This window comes from Danio aesculapii, chromosome 7 (genome assembly GCF_903798145.1).
Source record: "Danio aesculapii chromosome 7, fDanAes4.1, whole genome shotgun sequence".
In the NCBI taxonomy this organism is placed as follows: Eukaryota; Metazoa; Chordata; class Actinopteri; order Cypriniformes; family Danionidae; genus Danio; species Danio aesculapii.
In genome coordinates, this window is record NC_079441.1 from 11,783,535 (window position 1) to 11,802,991 (window position 19,457).

Sequence of the window (19,457 nt, forward strand, 5' to 3'; positions counted from 1 at the left end):
AGGGTGCACTCTTATGGATAGGGTGAGGAGCTCTGACACACGGGAGGAGTTCAGAGTAGAGCCGCTGCTCCTCCACATCGAGAGAAGTTAGTTGAGGTGGCTCGGGCATCTGTTTCGGATGCCTCCTGGACGCCTACCTAGGGAGGTGTTCCAGGCATTTCCCACCGGGAGGAGGCCTTGGGGAAGACCCAAGACATGCTGGAGGGACTATGTCTCTCGGCTGGCATGGGAACGCCTCGCGATCCCCCCGGAGGAGCTGGAGGAAGTGTTTGGGGAGAGGGAAGTCTCTCCTAAAGTGGGGTTCTCTCCTAAAACTGCTGCCTCCGCGACCCGGACTCGGAAAAGCGGCAGAGAATGAATGAATGAACGAATGAATGAACGAATATATATATATATGAATATATATATATATATATATATATATATATATATATATATATATATATATATATATATATATATATATATACATATACATACATACACAGTAATACTTCAAATAACACTTTAATTAATAAATGGAAATTATTTAACCATAATTGCATTTTATTTTGGCAAAAGTATTCGAAACAAAGTAGACACATTATGCTTTCTGTGTATGTAAAATCAATTTAGCAAATTTAATTTGATTGGATTTGGTCACCAACATTTCTTTCATCCATTTTTAATAAAAAGGATCAAAGTAAAAAAGTAAAAATGGGTGAAATAACATTAAAATATTGTACAAATACATAGAAATATATTAATTATATTTGATAATGCATTTGATCAGACAGTTGGCACTTTTAGAGATAGTGTTATTCAAGTCAATAAAGGAAGCAAAAAAAGGCACGAAAACAACTTTTATAATATGTGACTTTGAGGGGGGGGAAAAAAAGTAAAAACCTAAAAATATCTATAAATAAAACCGTATTCTGCACTGCTGACGTTTCATCAGCAAAACACATTTCTATCACTTGAAGTACTTCTTGAAATGCATTGTGAAACAATCATCTAAAAGTCCTCACAAAAACTGCAGCATCTTCTGCGCTTGTAAAAAAACTCAATCAGTTCCTCTAAAAATAAAAAGAGCAAACTGAAATACTCATTATTCTGAAATCACGTGAAATCAGAAGTCAGTCAGCATGATTTCCTCAGGCATTTCACACACACTAAAAAACAATAACAGTGTCTTTCAGGCCAGAAAACACAGAGCAGCCATTATGAGATATATTACTACACATCTGCTCTTAAGAAACACTCAGTTCCTCTAAAAAAATGAAATAAAAAACTGAAGTACTCATTATTTCTGAAATCACCTGAAATCAGCCAGCTTGATTTCCTCTGGTGGTTCAGCCCAGAAAACACAAAGCAGCCATGATGGAGAATCCACACAGGAGGAATAAGACTTTGAGCAGCGGCCGCTCCGATGAGTTCAGCTCATGGGGAAGGATCTCCAGGAAGGTGATGTAGATGAACGTCCCGGCCGCCAGTCCTTCCAGCACCGCCTGGATCAGAGCCCCAGCCTGCCGCTCCGTCTCGATGACCACAATCCCGATGCCGATGCCTAGAGGAGACATTATGGCGAAGACAGTCACGTACAGCACCACCCATAAAGGCTTGACGGCGCTCTGAACCAGCTTCACTGACAGACTGAACACGATGATGCTCTTGTGGACCAGGATGGCGATGCAGATCTCCAGTACCTGCGCAGGAACATCAGCAGAAGAAGTCAAACTCATGCTGTAGGTCAGTTGTAATACATTTTTGTCACTGTTTTCTTAATCCTTCATTTAAGCCTTGTGTATTGTTCAAATTGACTACCCGTTTGTTATGTTTGGGGCTGTTTTTGCCCTATTCACTTCCATTATAACCATTTTTTTTTTTTTTTTGAGTCTTAATTTGGCCACAATGTTCTCTGTGTTTCAGCAAATGCAATGATTTTTGGGTCACAAATCTTATTTTGACATATTTTGGGAAAATGCTCTGAAATTTTACAAAAATTTGACAATACACACGCAAATTTACTACCCTTTCGTTATGCTCCGGATGTTTTTGCCCCATTGACTTCCATTAAGTGACATTTTTTTATTGCAAAGCCATGACACCATATAATGATGCATTCTTGTTTGTTGATGGTTTTTCCTGTTGGGTAGAGGTCAAATGTGTCATTTCTACTGTTGATCATCAGTTGGCACCATTAACCCTATAGATAGGCCAGTGCAAAAAAAGTTTCTGGCTTTTATATGGAGTTCTGTGGAGTAAAACAACAGATTATAGTGTGTGTGCATAAATTCTAGCCCATTTTAAATAAGTAGTTTGAACAAACATTATTTTTTGAGTGTATAGCTGTGTCTCATTTCAGATGCTGCATCCTCCGAATGATTCATTTGAAGTGCACTGCGTCATCACGGCATGAAAGTGCGTCCTTCTTTCCCAGGTAATAAAGGATACCGGTGCATCCTTCACAGCGTCGAACATCCCAAGATTAATTGTGAGCTTATAACGGCAGGACGTTTAAAAAAAAAACTCCAGATTAAATGTATGAATTAGGTTTTATTTTACTTGGATATCTAAACACATGTTAAAAACAAAAAGACTATAACATGTCTTACTATAAAGTGATAAATCACGTGGTTGTTTGTGGCTTCGGCCACTGTTTAAACTCGTCTTTCTCCAACCAGGAGTACGCGTTTTCCTTTTTTACCGTCTGTTTCGCTCTATGGTTTAGCTACATGTGGAGAGCGTCACATTACCTTCTCGCGGTTGTCACAAATCACCTGGACAGAGGAGCTTGGCCATACACGCCCCGGCCCAAACCAATTGCATGGATCGAGCACGCCGTTGTTAATATTAAGAAGAAAATAAATATATTTATGCTTTTTTGGGGTGAAACACTTTGGACAATAATTAAACAAAATTTAGGACATCGTAAAAACGCGATTAAGACTTTTTAATAAGTTTTAAGGGCTTTAATTTCCTCATAATTGATTTATCAACTTTTAAGACCCCGTGAACACCCTGTTAATGGAAATGCTAAGATGTGCACAAAAAAAAAAATACTTATGCACACAACTGAGTAGGATACACCTTTTCCCAATAAGAAAAAAATCCTACTGACATCACAGGACAAAACCCTACAAAAACATCATGACTTAGTCACAATGCGACCTGTAAACCTTTGAACCCAAAACATCATCAGTTTTCTAACTGTGTCAGTGGAGTGACTCAACGTAGAGCTGTGTCAAACAAAATCAAAACTCAATAAATCACCTTGGCGTTCGTCGTCTGCAAGCCAATAGCCAAACCCTCGAAAACAGAGTGAAGAGAGAGAGACAGGAAGAGCATGAAGGAGCGGAAGGATGAGTGTGCATGAAAATCCACATGAACGTGATGTCCACTCCCCTCCAGATCATTGACGGAGTGATGTCCATGTGCGTGTCCATTAGGCACCTCTGGTGCGAGAAGAGGAGCCGTCTCCTCATTTCTGTGGCCCTCGGTGCAACTTAGAACTAATTTTTCCAAGATTAACACCATAAAGAAGCCGCAAGCCATGATAAACTCTGCAAGTGGGAAGCCATCCTGGAAGATAAGGAGAATATTCAATGCAAGCTTATTTGTGTAGTGCTTTTACAATAATTATTATTCCAAAGCAGCTTTAAAAAATGTGCACGTTATTACATTACAGTCAAAATAGGAAATGTTGTGTAAAGAAAGTATTTGTACATCCCTCCCTCAAAAATCTCTTTTAAATTCATATTTTCTATAGGATGCTTTACATTAATAATATATTTGTCTATATACAATATATTAATCAGTACCAAAATAACTGAAGGTCTCAGTCTAAAAATTTGTACACACAAATTAATATGTTAGGGAAAAATACCAAACTAAATTTTAATAAACAGGAAAAAAACAATCAAGAGAAACATAAAAAATATAATTAAAAATAAATAAATTTACATATAAAAAATATAATTTTAAATATAAAAATACTAATTTTCTAGACAAGCAAAACAGTCTTGTTTTAAGAAATAATATGCCAATATTAAGTGAGTTATTCCTTAAAACAAGCAAAAGACAATGGGGTAAGCAAAATAATCTTATTTCAAAAGCAAAACAAGATTATTTTGTTTACATCATTGGCAGATTATTATGCTTGTTTTATGGAATAAAACTAAGAAATAGACAAAACTATTCATTTTATTTATGCTACACGCTGTACATTAGTTAACCTGCAGTTATACAATGCACAGTTCCCTTTTCAAAAGAAACGTGCTGGAAATGTGGCAAATATGGAGTTTAGTTTATCAAAAACATTAAAAGAAACATAAAAAATATCAACTTTAGTTGACATTTTGTAGTTCGTAAATATATATTTTAAATGTATTATCTTTCTATTCCTAAAGATGTAAGGTGAAAACTCTTATTTTAATGGATGTAACTGTTTACACGGCAAAAAAAAAATGCTTGATTTTTTTTTTTTTATCTGTTTTCTAGTCCAAATATCTAAAATATCTTTTTAAAAAACATAGTCTTGTTTTAAGGAATAATATGCCAAAGTTAAGTGAGTTTTTTCCTTAATCTGCCAATGGGGTAAGCAAAATAATCTTACATCAAAAGCAAAAACAAGATTATTTGCTTACCCCGTTGGCAGATTATGTTGCTTTTTTAAGGAAAAACTCACTTAATATTGGCCTATTATTTCTTAAAACAAGACAATATGTTTTGCTTGTCTACAAAATGTTTCTTTGTTTAAGAATTTTTAGATATTTGGACTAGAAACAAGTTAAAAAAATTTTTTTAACAGAGTAATAAAACTGATTTGTTTCAATGTACTAAAATGTATGGTCTAGTCACCAAAAATGGGTAAAAAAATATGCATTTTGCAAAAGCAGGTGTACTTATGCTAAACACTGTACATAGTTAGCCTGCAGTTACACAATGCACAGTGTCCTTTTCAAAAAATGTGTTGAAAATGTGGCAAATATGGAGTTTAGTTTTTCAAAAATAATCAATTAAATCTTAATAAACACAAAAAAATTAAGAGAAACATAAAAAATATAAAATTTAGTCGACATTTTGTAGTAAATATTTTTAGTTTGAACTTAAATTGAACTTATTCCTAAAGATGTTAGGTGACCAAACTCTTATTTTAATGGATGTAACTGTTTACACAGCAAAAAAATGCTTTTTTTTGTCTTGTTTCTAGTCCAAATATAAAGCAAAATATATTGTCTTGTTTTAAGAAAGACAATGCCAAAATTAAGTGAGTTTTTCCTTAAAAAGCAACATATTGTTAAATTTTTGGCAAAAAATCTAAGTAAGAAAATAATTTTTTACAGAGTAATAAAACTGATTTGTTTAAATGCACCAAAATATATTGTCTATATTGAATGAAAAATGGACAAAAATATTCATTTTCAAAAGAGGGTGTACTTATTTATGCTGAGCACTGTACATAATTAAACTGCAATTATACGATACACAGTTTCCTTTTTAAAAAAGATGTTGGAAATAATAGTGAATATAGAGTTTAAACAGGGAAAAGCACATTTCCTTGAACTTACATCGAGGTCTCGTTTTTGTAGTTCACCGTGTATGTCAGACAGGTAGTCTGGGATGATGTCTAATAAACAGGCAGACAGAAAGACGCCTCCTGCGAAACAGCTCACAAAACTCAGCACGACCTTGTGGAGCTCTGCAGATAAAGAAACACACAAATCAATGCCACGTTAAATTGATCAAAGGTGCTGATGATTAGTGTAAATGGTGCAAACTTACTTTAATCAGCTTATCAGACAAAGTTAAACAGGTTCTGCTCTAAAAGGGGCTTTGACCCAAGAGAAATAATCATCATTACTAAGCAACTGATTAGTTTACTCACAACCTTAAGTATTACTGTGAAGTCATTCTAAACTAACGGCTTAAAAAGAAACTAACCAAAGTGCTGACGATGATGCTTATTCAGCTAAACTCTGATAACGCCAAACCACATCCTATTCTGGTTTCACAAGCAATTATTTGTGACATCTGTGTCTATAGTTAATAAATACTGAATACGGCGTGATCAAATAAATACACTTATTTAATATTTTACACATTTGAGTAGCCATAGACCACTATGTAGATATAATTCAACTTCAGCATCAGTATTTTTATTTGCTTGTTTAAGCATGTTTAAACACCAGTTTCACTTCCACCCTCATATCCATCTGTTATCTATGAGCGGAAAACCTGTTGTAGACTAAAACTCTTTCTTTATCATGACTTTTTTTTACCCGTTTATAAACTTATGATTTATTATTGGAGTAAGGAGGGTTTTATATTCGCACATTCGTTCGATAACAAGCTCCCTATATTGTTTACCATAGTACTTTGAATATTCGGTCTGAAATCACATGTAAATATGACTTCAAAACAACATTAGCACTATTTATTTGATTGTGAACTATGTTTTACTTTAATAGTCATTGGCTGCTAATATGATTTCACTAATTATTAATTAGCAAAGAATACTTTTCTGAAATTATATTATTAAGGAGAAAGTCAAAATGTGTAAAAATGAAACCAACTTTACCTCAACTGATGTATTATGGTGGTGGTACACAAAGTCATACACAACACACATATACACACACGTGTACAGCTATCTTTATGGGGACTTCCATACACTGCCTGACAAAGGTCTTGTCGTCAATCCCAATTGTAAGAGCAACAAATAATAACTTGACTTCTAGTTAATCATTTGAAAAAGAGGCAGAAGGCAAATTTTTCTGATGAATCATCTGTTGATCTGCCTCCCAATCATCACACACACTGCAGAAGACCTATTGGAACCCGCATGGACCCAAGATTCTCATATAAATCAGTCAAGTTTTGTGAAGGAAAAATCATGGTTTGGGGTTACATTCAGTATGGGGGTGTGCGAGAGATCTGCAGAGTGGATGGCAACATCAACAGCTTAAGGTATCAAGACATTTGTGCTGCCCATTACATTGCAAACCACAGGAGAGGGCAAATTCTTCAGCAGGATAGCGCTCCTTATATTTCAGCCTCAACATCAAAGTTCCTGAAAGCAAAGAAGGTCAATGTGCTCCAGGATTGGCCAGCCCAGTCACCACACATAAACATTATTGAGCATATGAGGGGTAAGATGAAGGGTGAGGCATTGAAGATGAATCCAAAGAATCTTGATGAGCCCTGGGAGTCCTGCAAGAACACTTTCTTTGCCATTCCAGATGACTTTATTAATAAGTTATTTGAGTCATTGCAGAGATGTATGGATGCAGTCCTTCAAGCTCATGGGAGTCATACACAATATTAACTCTTTTTCCTGTTCATTATTTCTGTTAAGTGACAAGACTTCTGTCTAAGCAAAGTCTGACCTTACTGTCCTAATTAAATATCAAGGCATGATCATATTTTATTTTGGTAAAATAGGTGTAATCTAGAGGCCTTTGCCTTTCATATAAGCCACTTCTGATACCAAATGATCAAGTTATTATTTAGAAGTCAAGTTATTATTTGTTGTTCCTAACACTTGGATAGGCAACGTAATGACTTTTACAATGTACAGACTGTATGTTCTGTCCTCCTTCCCCTTAAACCCAAACCTCTCCAGAAACATTCTGCAATTTTACAGTTTTAAAATACTTAAATGTGTATGATTTATAGCGGATTTTCCTTATGGGGACCAAGAAAATGTCTCCACAAGGTCAAAAATGTACTAATTGTGCTATATTTGTGGGGACATTTGGTCAGGAATACACACACACAAACAGGATCATAAAATAACAAACACAACACAAAGTGTAAAAATAAGTACACAAATACTTGGTTTTTAGGTTGTGAGAAGTCGACAAATGAAAGAAAACACAGAGGCAAAGTTGAGATAAAGTTTATATTTGCACATTTTGACTTTCTCCTTGATAATATCATTTCAGAAAAATATTGTTTGCTAATTCTAAATAGTGAAATCATATTAGCAGCCAATGACTATCAACGTACAAGATTGTTCATAATCAAATAAATAGTGCTAATGTTTTGAAGTCATATTTACATGAGATTTCAGACCGAATATTGACAGTACCATGGTAAACAATATAGGGAGCATGTCACAAGTTGTCACTGATCGAATGTGCGAATATAAAACCAATTTTACCTCAATTATACCTCAGTAAAATCGACAACAGCAACAACTACTAAGTTACACCTCAAAAATAATAAACTCTTAATTTACCTGTTCCCCCAGTGACATGAAACCATTTCATCCGCGCAGGAATGAACCCAAAAAACAGGGTTAAAAGCAGCAGGCCGACCAGAGCTCCAACTTTCACCTGAAGCAGGTAATCCATCGTGACTAATACAACTTACTCATATAAAAATAAAATTACGTGTAAATAAACAGCAGACAGAGAAGACTGGTGCCTCTGTCAGAGACTATCTAATATAATACTCATAAATACTTCCATGTAGAGCGCTGTTTGTGAGTGTTAAGCCACATAATTGTGTAGTTTATGTTAGTTTAGCGGTTCATTCTATCAGATTTAACATCTGACTGCTCGACACTTCATGTTTATCAGTCGTTCGCTCCGCCCTTTACGTCATGACGTAAATTTCCGGTTTCAGTCACGTACTTGTACGTATCATCTAACGCTGCGGAATAATCCACATAATTTGTGATTTATTTAAAATTTTTGATGTTATGTTAGATGTATTTAAACAAACGTATCATCTTTACACTATATACGTCTTATGAATATATATTTGTGTATATTTAAAGATCAATTGTAGTTGTTATGAGCCGCCGAGCGCCCTCTCTGGGATTAACTGGCATTTCAACGACAGTGTGTTTATTTCTACTGCTTCTAGTTCAGTGTTTTGACTGCATGGCATGGATCTGCAGTTCCTGGTATGACTAAAACCGCACATGACTGCCTTGTGACAGAAGAAAAAAAGTTCTAGTCATATCAGCATTGTTCTAAAAATGGTGGTTTGTGGTTGTGCGTCGTGGTTTATATTACATTTATTTATTTTACAGTGAGATCTAGAATGGATAAGGGCTTTCAAGTAGTCTACTTTAATATTGTGCTTACACTTTACAACAATGTTCAAATAGTTAATGTATTTAGTAATGAAAACTAAGGATGACAAGCCTTGTAGAGCATATAATAATAATCATAGTTCCACATTTAGTAATGCATTAAAGTTGTGCTGTCTAACAACTAACCGGGTGTCCAGACATTTTTTTCCAACCCATCAGATTATGCTACCAACGCTGTATTTGAATGGTTCTGAGGTTGGGGTTAGGGATTAGGTAGGTTAGGGCGATATTACAGCTTCATACCACACTACTCCCCATTAAAACTTACACTGGTTGCAAAATTTGATGGGTAGCGGATTGCGTCATCAAAATGTGCTACCTACTTTTTGAATGGAAGGTAGGACAACTTCATGAACTAACATTATGTTCATAAATACATTGAATAACACAATACCGTTTCTGTTATCACAGTTTAATTAATGCACCAATGATGTTTGTGTTTATTATTTCTCCAGTCATGTCTCCGATTCCTTCAGCTGTAGAAAAGTGAAGCCAGTTGTCTCAGGTATGGCGGTTGCCATCTTGCACCGATGATGTCAAATGGAGCCAAAGTGTATGTAAATAATCCAGTCTGATCTCATGAGAAACACAACTATATTATGTTTTGTCAGTTTAGTGGCTAATTTGTATAAATTCATTCAGTTTAGTTGTTTGAAAATACAGTGGTCCCTTCGCTATAACGCGGTTCACGTTTCGCTGCCTCACAGTTTCACAAATTTTTTAGTGCAATTTGACAAGCTTTTGTTCTACAGCACATTGAGTTCTGCACCCTGATTAGAGCATTGTGTTCTGTGTCCTGATTGGCTGTACACCACTGTCAATCAATCTCCTCTGTGCCGTGTCTCCTGTACAGTATAGAATGTGTTCAGCTTGCCAAATTTACATAAATCTTCAATCACCAGCAGTGTAACAATGAAGTACTGTACTGTTACTGTATGTTTGCAAGTTTTCTCCCCAACAAACCCCACAATGTTGACGAAACTTTCTGCACCGCCAAAGACACCAGCGGTAGCAGCCAAATGCCAGAGGAAGATGCTAACCATCACACAAAAACGTAGACTTCCGGACATGCTATTGATGGTAGAAGTTACGTGGCTGTAGGGCGCCGCTACGAAATAAATTAATCATCTCAAACAAACGTTTAGACCTGAAAACAGGTTTTGATCTTTGGTTTCATTCTAAATACTTATTTTTCTATGAATGTTTGAACTTTGGGAGTGTTTAAACAACAGAGAAAAGTGTGAAAATGTCAAGGCCTGTCTGAGAAGAGTGCATAAAGTTTGTAGTGAGGAGTTTGAAAGCCTTAAAACATCTATAATCATTGTAAAAAATAAAGCGAACTACTTTATGGATTTGACCTATTTCGGGTTACTTTTAGAACTTAAGTCCTGTGATTAATGAGAGACCACTGTATATGATTTTTAAAAGGAGGCATGGCACCAAACTACACCCCTAAACCGAACCATCATTGGGGGGATAAGCTAATTTTACTAAAACATATGAATAAGATTGTGCAAATTCATGTGAAATAGCCACTAAATCAAAAAGTTAGGAATTGCTGTGAGATATTGTTGAATTGTTATGGCTAATGGTGTCTTCAAGTTAAGTTGGATAGATTGTACAGTTTTTATGAACTGATAACACATGAATGGCAGTATAAAGTCGTATAATTGAGTATAAGAGACTTAAGATTTACTTTAAATATCAGATGCAATAGATCATGCATCTGTTTATTTAGATTTATACTATATTAAGTTTTTTTTGTTATATTACAATAATCCGAAGTTGCATCTCCAAAATTCAACATTTTGAGTAGTTTCTATAGAAAATATGACAATTTGTTTTATTGACCTTATTCTTCGCGTACGAGCAGGTGTAAAAACACTATTTTCTCGCTTTCTCTGTATAGTCATGGACACCCTTGTTTGTAGAGCAAGTAGTTTGACTGTTTTCTGTCATTTATTATTCCTAGTCATTTCTGCCATAGGAAACTGAATTGGAAATTCTGAAACAAGCGCAAAAGCAAGCGCACTTCCACATTTAAGGTCAATAGCACATTTATAGACTGAATATAAACAGAAAAACTCAGTGATGCACCATGCTTATTGATATTATTGTACATTGAAGAGTTGATTTTTTAAACATTTTAAATTTCTTGTATGAAATTCCACCGTGGGCGACACCGTGGCTCAGTGGTTAGCACTGTCGCCTCACAGCAAAAAGGTTGCTCGAGTCCCAGCTGAGCCAGTTGGCATTTCTGTGTGGAGTTTGCATGTTCTCCCCTCCGGGTGCTCCGGTTTCCCCCACAGTCCAAAGACATGTGCTATAGGTGAACTGACCCAGCCGAGGCTCGAACCAGTGACCTTCTTGCTGTGAGACGATCGTGCTACCCACTGCGCCACCGTGACGCCCTTGTTAAACAGACACTGAGGAAAATATAAACAGGGCAGCTAAAAATGAGGGAGAGCTGTTAATTCATCTGTATGTGTGTATATGTATATATATATACACACACAGTTGAAGTCCCCTTTGAAATTTTTTTCTTTTTTAAATATTTCCTAAATGATGTTTAACAGAGCAAAGAAATTTTCACAGTATGTCTGATAATATTTTTTCTTCTGGAGAAAGTCTTATTTGTTTTATTTCGGCTAAAATAAAAGCAGTTTTAATTTTTTTAAAAGCCATTTCAAGGTCAATATTATTAGCCCCTTTAAGCTATATAATTTTTCGATAGTCTACAGAACAAACCATCATTATACTATAACGTGCCTAATTACCCTAACCTGCCTAGTTAACCTAATTAACTTAGTAAAGCCTTTAAATGTCACTTTAAGCTGTATAGAAGTGTCTTGAAAAATATCTGGTAAAATATTATGTACTGCCATCATGGCAAAGATAAAATAAATGAGTTATTAAAACTATTATGTTCAGAAATGAGTTGAAAAAATCTCTCCGTTAAACAGAAATTGGGGAAAAAAATAAACAGGGTGGCTAATAATTCTAACTTCAACTATATATATACGATATCACCTTGGAATTATAAGGTCATATCTGCAATCTGAATGATTTTGAGATATTGAGCTTCAAAGTTTTTGCATTCCATAGCAAACAGTATGTGTGTAACATATGCTTTTTAAATAAAAAGTCTTAAAATGTAAACAACTTATAAAAAACATCCCATAATGTAAATAAGTTTTCATTTATTAAGAATATGTCAATAAAATTTTGACCAAAATGTCAGATAGAACCTTATAATTATTAGGTGACAATATATATATATATATATATATATATATATATATATATATATATATATATATATATATATATATATATATATATATATATATATATATATATATATATATATATATATATATATATATATATATATATATATATATATATATATGGAACAAAAGTGTGTAAGCTAAGCTATATATATACGCTTCTAAGTCTGGATTCACACTTTTTTCCCACTAGACAAGAACCTTTAGTTTGGAACAAATGGTGAATAGGCCTTTTCATTGATATTATTTTAGGTCAGCAGGAATTAATTGTCCCAGCCAGACTGAGAAGTATGATTCAGCAACACTCAGCAAGATGCCTTTTGGTATAGAATGGAGATCAAAATGACAGAATAAAATACAATATCCTACATTTTGAAGTCACTGTTTAGTTCTATCTGAAGTTAGTCTCATAGTATTATTAAAAAGCATAGGGTTTAAAGCATATTTCATGAGTTACAAATATTCTGAAGCACAGTATAATAAACCTAAATCAAGGCAAGTGTATTTATATAGCGTATTTCATACACCACGGTAATTCAAAGTGCTAAACAATAATTAAAAGAATCATTAAAAAACAAGCATGAGAAATAAAAATACAGATAAAAATGTGCTCAAATCAGATGTTTGAACACTGATCAAAATGAGAAAACATCCTGATCTGGCAACTGGTGTTAATTTGCTTTATTATCTGACAAATCCTGTTTGACCGACAGCCGTACTTTTTCAGATTTCACTGTTTATTATTTTATTATCTCTTTACTTAAACTTAACCCTTAAATTTGGTCTCATTTTAGAGAATACAGATGTAAGATTGTAGCTAAAGTGAAAAAACTCTCAAAAAGTTTTAAAGTTCCAAAAGTTAATTAAACAAACGTTACCTGCCTTTATGTTTATGAAAAGATTAAATTGATGAATCCATTTTAATATAATGAATTAAATATATATTTTCCAAAACATGTTTTAGCCTAAAATTGACAGAAAAAATATCAAAGTATATTCCAAATTTAAATATCTCAGAATGAGCTTTCAGTAATATTTTGTTTACCCGCAGTACCAGACATGACCATCAGGTGACCTCCAGTTTCCATTAGTGAACATACAAAGGCGCCCCCTATGTTTTGAGGAATATGAACTATATTTTTTCATACTTTTGGCAATATTTGTAAAGTAGACATCAAATTCTAGAGTAGTGTAGGCAGTTTGGTGGTATCTGATTTCAGTTTAGCCTCTAAAAAACATGACTCAAAGACAAATGCACAAGAGGACAGGAATCTAAATGGTCAATCAGTTGAAATTAATCATCAGCTCTGATATCTATATAGATCTATATGGATCTCTACATTTAGGGGAATTTGGACTGAAAGCCCTGCAGTGACCAAACATTCATCAGCAGAAAGAATCAAAAGAGCAGATTAACCTCTGCTGAGGACAGAGAACCAGTCCAAAGATCACTTTAGTGATGAAAGCACATTTTGGGTGTGATGGTATCACATGATACATTGTAAAAAAATATCCGTACATTAGCAATTTTCTGTATTTTGTGTTTTATTAATTTGTTTTTACCCATTTATGTATGTTTTTGAATTGCATTATGGGACATTGATTATCGTTCCAACGACTTTTAACCTTGAAAAGTTTGAAAATGTGACTTTTATGAAATTTTTTAATGAAGTGATATACTCTCTGGGTTGGTGGTGTATATTACGCTACAAAATCCTTACGCTACAAACTGCCAGTATATTTTCTGTTATTTTACACTTATTTCTCTCTATATATTACTTCTTACACATTATTTCACATTCAAACTTAAAAAATGTCAATAAAAGTCATTTTGTTAAACTGTAGAGCTGAATTTTGATAGAATTGTTGATGAGAGTTGAAAACAAATACTATGGCAGTGAATTGATACTGGTTAAATAAATAAAAAATAACAGAAGAAAGAAACTCAAACAGGTTTGGAACAACAGGGTGAGCAAATGATGACAAAATTGACATTTTTGTGATAGTGAATGGTTACCACTTTAAACATCACAGTTTAGTCATATGCAGAGCAAACAAAGCTGACCGGCCTGTGCCCATTTCAGTGGAGTTAGTCAGAAACTGGTAACCATTGACATCCATAGTAGGAAAACAAATGCCATGATAGTGAATGGTTACCACTTTAAACATCACAGTTTAGTCATATGCACATCAAAACAAGCAAACAAACAAGCTGACTGGCATGTGTGATTTGAGTGTGATTGTAGTCAGAAACAAATCGGTAACCATTGACATCCATAGTAGGAAAACAAATACTATGATAGTGAATGGTTACCACTTTAAACATCACTGTTTAGTCGTATGCACATCAATACAAACAAACTGATTGGCACGTGCAATTTGAGTCAGAAACCGGTAACCATTGACATCCATAGTAGGAAAAACAAATACTATGGCAGTGAATGGTTACCGGTTTCCAAACATTTAAAAGAAACTCAAACAGGTTTGGAACAGTTGAGTATAGGGGAGTAAATGATAACAAAATGTAAATTTTTGCGTGAACTAACCCCTTTAATAAGTTACATGCATTTTTTCTTCATCGGATGTCCTTCCTGCGATTTGAGTGGAGTTAGTCAGAGGCAGGTGGGGTAAAGTTTCTCATTTAATATTCCTGCGGCCAAACTGAGCTCCAGTGACCGCCGCTCCCTCGAGCATCAATAATACAAGAGGAAGTTATTGTTCCGCTGCAGGCGACAGCTACACAGAATTAAAAGGCTTGTGGGGAGGCTCTGCTGGTGCTTTCACTAAAGCCACTCGGGTTTCAGGCTTTAGACAAGAGAGAGATGATTTTGAGCATCAGTGAAGAGCCTGATTGTGTGCTGGCCGTGGCAGAGGGACACTTTTAGTTTTATGACAGCTGTAGGCGAGCTGCCGGCTGACACTGAAGTACTTTCCCATCTACAGATATTGAATTGTTACTAAACTAATTGTTTATTGCACGCCAAACAATATTAAAAAAACGAACACTTTTAAAATCAAAATAGAATGTTTCATCTTTAAAAGAAAACCAAACAAAATGAAATGTCACACAAAATCATAATAAACACACAAATTTAAATGAAAGATTGGGAAATGTATTTTTTATGATCGTTCCCATCTAAAGATATTGAGTTGGTATTAAATTAAAATTTATTTAAAATCATAATAAACACATAATAGAAACACAAAATTGTCACACTAATTATCATTATCACCATATAGAATGTAAATATAAATATTTTGGGATCATTCCTATCAAAATATTCTGAATTGTTATTAAATTGAATTAGTCCACACCAAACAATAGTAAAAAAAAAAATCACTACTGAGATGGACATCAAATTGGGTCGTCTCATCTTTAATCATTTATTAAAAAAAGAAATCAGAAAGAAAACCAAACTAAATGAAACGTCACTCAAAATCATAATAAATACTTGGGGTAAAAAATCAAGACAACAAACATTTTTATGTTGATTCAACAAAGTTTTTTAAAGGTTTTACAACGTTTAACTTGATATTATTTGGTCAGTTTTAATAATGTAAGCTTAACGACTAAAAAAGTTTGATTCACAAAAAAATTCAGCAAGAATTTGTTTACAGTGTATATTTTCTTGGGCTCGTTCCCATCAAAAGAAAATGAACTGTTATTCATTATAATAACTTATTCTTAGATATTCTAATAATACTATATAACTTATTAGTTATTCATTATAATAAATGCGTATTGTAAACACAAAATCATAATAAGCACACAAATTCTCACTATCACCATAAAGATTGAGCTATAGATTTTTTTATTTCCATCTAAAAATATTGAAATATTATTAAATTATTTGTTTATTACACACCAAACAATATATTAAAAAATTATTTTTGACTTCAAAATGGGATGTCTCATCTTTAACAGAAAACCAAACAAAATGAAACGTCATTCAAATTCATAATAAACACACAAAATCATAATAAACACATATTATAAAGTCAAAATCATAATAAACACGTAATATAAACACAAAATTATGATGAACACACAAATTGTCATTATCACCATAAAAATTGGGCATTCCCATCGAAAGATATTGAATTGTTATTAACTAATTGTTTTAACTAATTATTTTAACTAGTTATTAACTAATTTTAGAAAAAATGCCTCAGAAGTGAAACCAATGTATTTTAACGGAAAACAAGTTGAAAGGGTACAGGAATATAAGTATCTTGGTACAATATTTGATACCACATTAAAGTTCCAGCAGAATTCAGAAGCTGTTGCTAAGAAAGTGCACCAGAGAATGTATGTTCTTAGAAAACTGAACTCTTTCTGTGTAGAAAAACGCATTCTGAGAACTTTTTATACCACTTATATCGAGAGTTTATTAAGCTTTTCCTTTTTATGCTGGTTCTCTTCACTTTCCGTTAGAGAGAAAAATCGACTGCAAAATTTAGTCAAGACTTGCTCCAAGATTATTGGTCTACCTCTGAGGAGTCTAGCAAAGTTACATGAACAGCGAGTATTAAGGAAAACTCAAAGTGTGATAAGAGATGACTCCCATCCTATGAAGCCTTTTTTTTGTTCTGTTGCCCTCTGGAAGAAGGTTAAGAAGCATTAAATGCTCTTCCAACAGATATAAATTTACATTTGTTCCAGAGGCAGTCAGGCTTTACAACATTACATTTTAGCAAGTTTTAAATTTACATTTCTAATACATGTGTTTTTCCAAGGTTTTCTTTTTTTATAACTATTTATGAAGTTATACATGAAGCATGCTGGATTGTTATTGTTTTTGTTTTGTTTTTTAACACTGTTTGTAAGCGATTTGTCTGTGTTTGTTGAATCATGAAAAGCTATTACCCTAATCTAATTGCCCCTGGTGGGATTAATAAAGTTCTTAAACTTAAACTTAACACACAAAACAATATTTTAAAAATAATATATAACAAATAAGACTTTCTCCAGGGTGACATGGTGGCTCAGTGGTTAGCGCTGTCACCTCACAGCAAGAAGGTTGCTGGTTTGAGTCCCGGCTGGCTCAGTTGCCATTTCTATGTGGAGTTTGCATGTTCTCTCAGTGTTTGTGTGGGTCTCCTCCGGGTGCTCCGGTTTCCCCACAGTCCAAAGAAATGCGCTTTAGGTGAATCGAAAAAACTAAATTGGCTATAGAGTATGTATGGGTGTTTCCCAGTACTGGGTTGCAGCTGGAAGGGCATCCGCTGTGTAAAACATATGCTTGATAAATTAGCGGTTCACCGCTGTGGCGACCCCTGATGAATAAAGGGACTAAGCCGAAGGAAAATGAATGAATGAGACTTTCTCCAGAAGAAAAAATATTATAGGAAATACTGTGAAAAATTCCTTGCTTTGTTAAACATCAGTTGGGAAAACATGCGCATTATCTATAGTATATCTACAGTGGCCTGTTTTAGCCCCAGTCGAATCGATGACCTTCCTGTGCGACTCCTTTAATCTTAATTACTATGAAATTGCCTTGTGATACACGAGTACACCCTCTTAAAGTTTCTTGGCCTTTCTCTTTTCTCAAATAACATCTCTGTCTCTCTCTCTCTCAGCACACAGTCAGCTGGCACATGACGGGACCGTGCCGCTGAAACATGAAGCTTTGGCTTTTCAGGATCCAATTGAATCTCAAAGAGCGGGGAGGGGGAGCGGATCAAAAAGTGACAAATGCTGACAGAGAAGGATGTAGAGAGAAAGAGTGAGAAATAATTCGCAATCCTAGACACATCCAATCTGTTTTTCACAAATACAAACGGGATTAAATAAGCAGAGCGGCTTGTAGGTAAGTGCATAACATCATTTGAATGAATGTATTTTGATGTATCTTGAAGACAAAATGCAGGTAAGTGTATTTTAAGTCTAATTTGAATTATTTATATGCATGTCATTTTCATTTTCAGGACAAAACTGGCAAAGAACAAATTAATATTTATATATTTGCTAGTTTTACATTTGTTTTAAATAAATGTGTTTTATTTTAAAGGGACAGTTCACCCAAAAATGAAAACTCTGTCATCCTTTACTCACCCTTAACACTTTTTTTTTTGTATTATTATTTTATGAGTAGTTCAAAGCAATATTAACTGAAATTCAGATACATAGAATTGAATAATATCCTTGAGTAATAGGTAGGGCCAGACAGAATCTGCAGATATTTTTTGCTATTTCTGCGCAGAATTTTGTTAAAAATCTGCAGATTTATGCGGACTGATTTTAGGAGTATCATAACTAAAACCTTAATATATAAAATAAAAAATAATACCTTTTTAACTTGTATTTAATGTTTACAATGCAAATTCAATTAGATCCACTTTATTTGGTAAACAAAGCAAGTCTTCTATATATTATATCTACTAAAAGACAGAATATATTACTGTACAAACTGTATTGTAAATAAATCATATGAATAGTTTCATGTTAGTCAATAATATTACTGAAATTAATTTAAAAACAGAATAAATTTAAATTTACACACATTTACACAAGTAAATAAACAGAATCAATGATGGGTTAAAAATCATCAAATAATAACTTGACTTCTAGTTAATCATTTGGACAAGTGGCAGAAGCTCTATTTTTCTGATGAATCATCTGTTGAGCTGCATCCCAATCATCACAAATACTGCTGAAGACCTATTGGAACCTGCAAGGACCCAAGATTTTCACAGAAATCAGTCAAGCTTGGTGAAGGAAAAATCATGGTTTGGGGTTACATTGAGTATGGGGGCATGTAAGAGATCTGCAGAGTGGATGGCAACATCAACAGCCTGAGGTATTAAGACATTTGTGCTGCCCATTACATTGTAACCCACAGGAGAGGGCAAATTCTTCAGCAGGATAGCTCTCCTTCTCATACTTCAGCCTCCACATCAAAGCTCCTGAAAGCAAAGAAAGTCAAAGTGCTCCATCATTGGCCGGCCCAGTCACCAATTTCCCCCACAGTCCAAAGACATGCACTATAGGTGAATTGTATATGAACTAAATTGGCAGTAGCATAAGAGTGTATGCGGGAATGTGAGTGTGTATGGGTGTTTACCAGTGTTGGGTTGTG

At 34.2% G+C, this 19,457-nt stretch overlaps 1 protein-coding gene across 1 annotated transcript; it reads right to left on the minus strand.

Moving 5' to 3' along the window:
* Positions 1 to 491: 491 nt before the first annotated feature.
* Positions 492 to 8,568, minus strand: slc39a1 (solute carrier family 39 member 1). The gene is made up of 4 exons (XM_056461047.1): positions 8,222 to 8,568; positions 5,550 to 5,680; positions 3,253 to 3,561; positions 492 to 1,685 (listed from the first exon to the last, which is right to left on the minus strand). The coding sequence occupies exons 1-4, from the start codon at positions 8,334 to 8,336 to the stop codon at positions 1,332 to 1,334; spliced, it is 909 nt and encodes a 302-aa protein (XP_056317022.1). The 5' UTR covers positions 8,337 to 8,568; the 3' UTR covers positions 492 to 1,331.
* Positions 8,569 to 19,457: the final 10,889 nt, after the last annotated feature.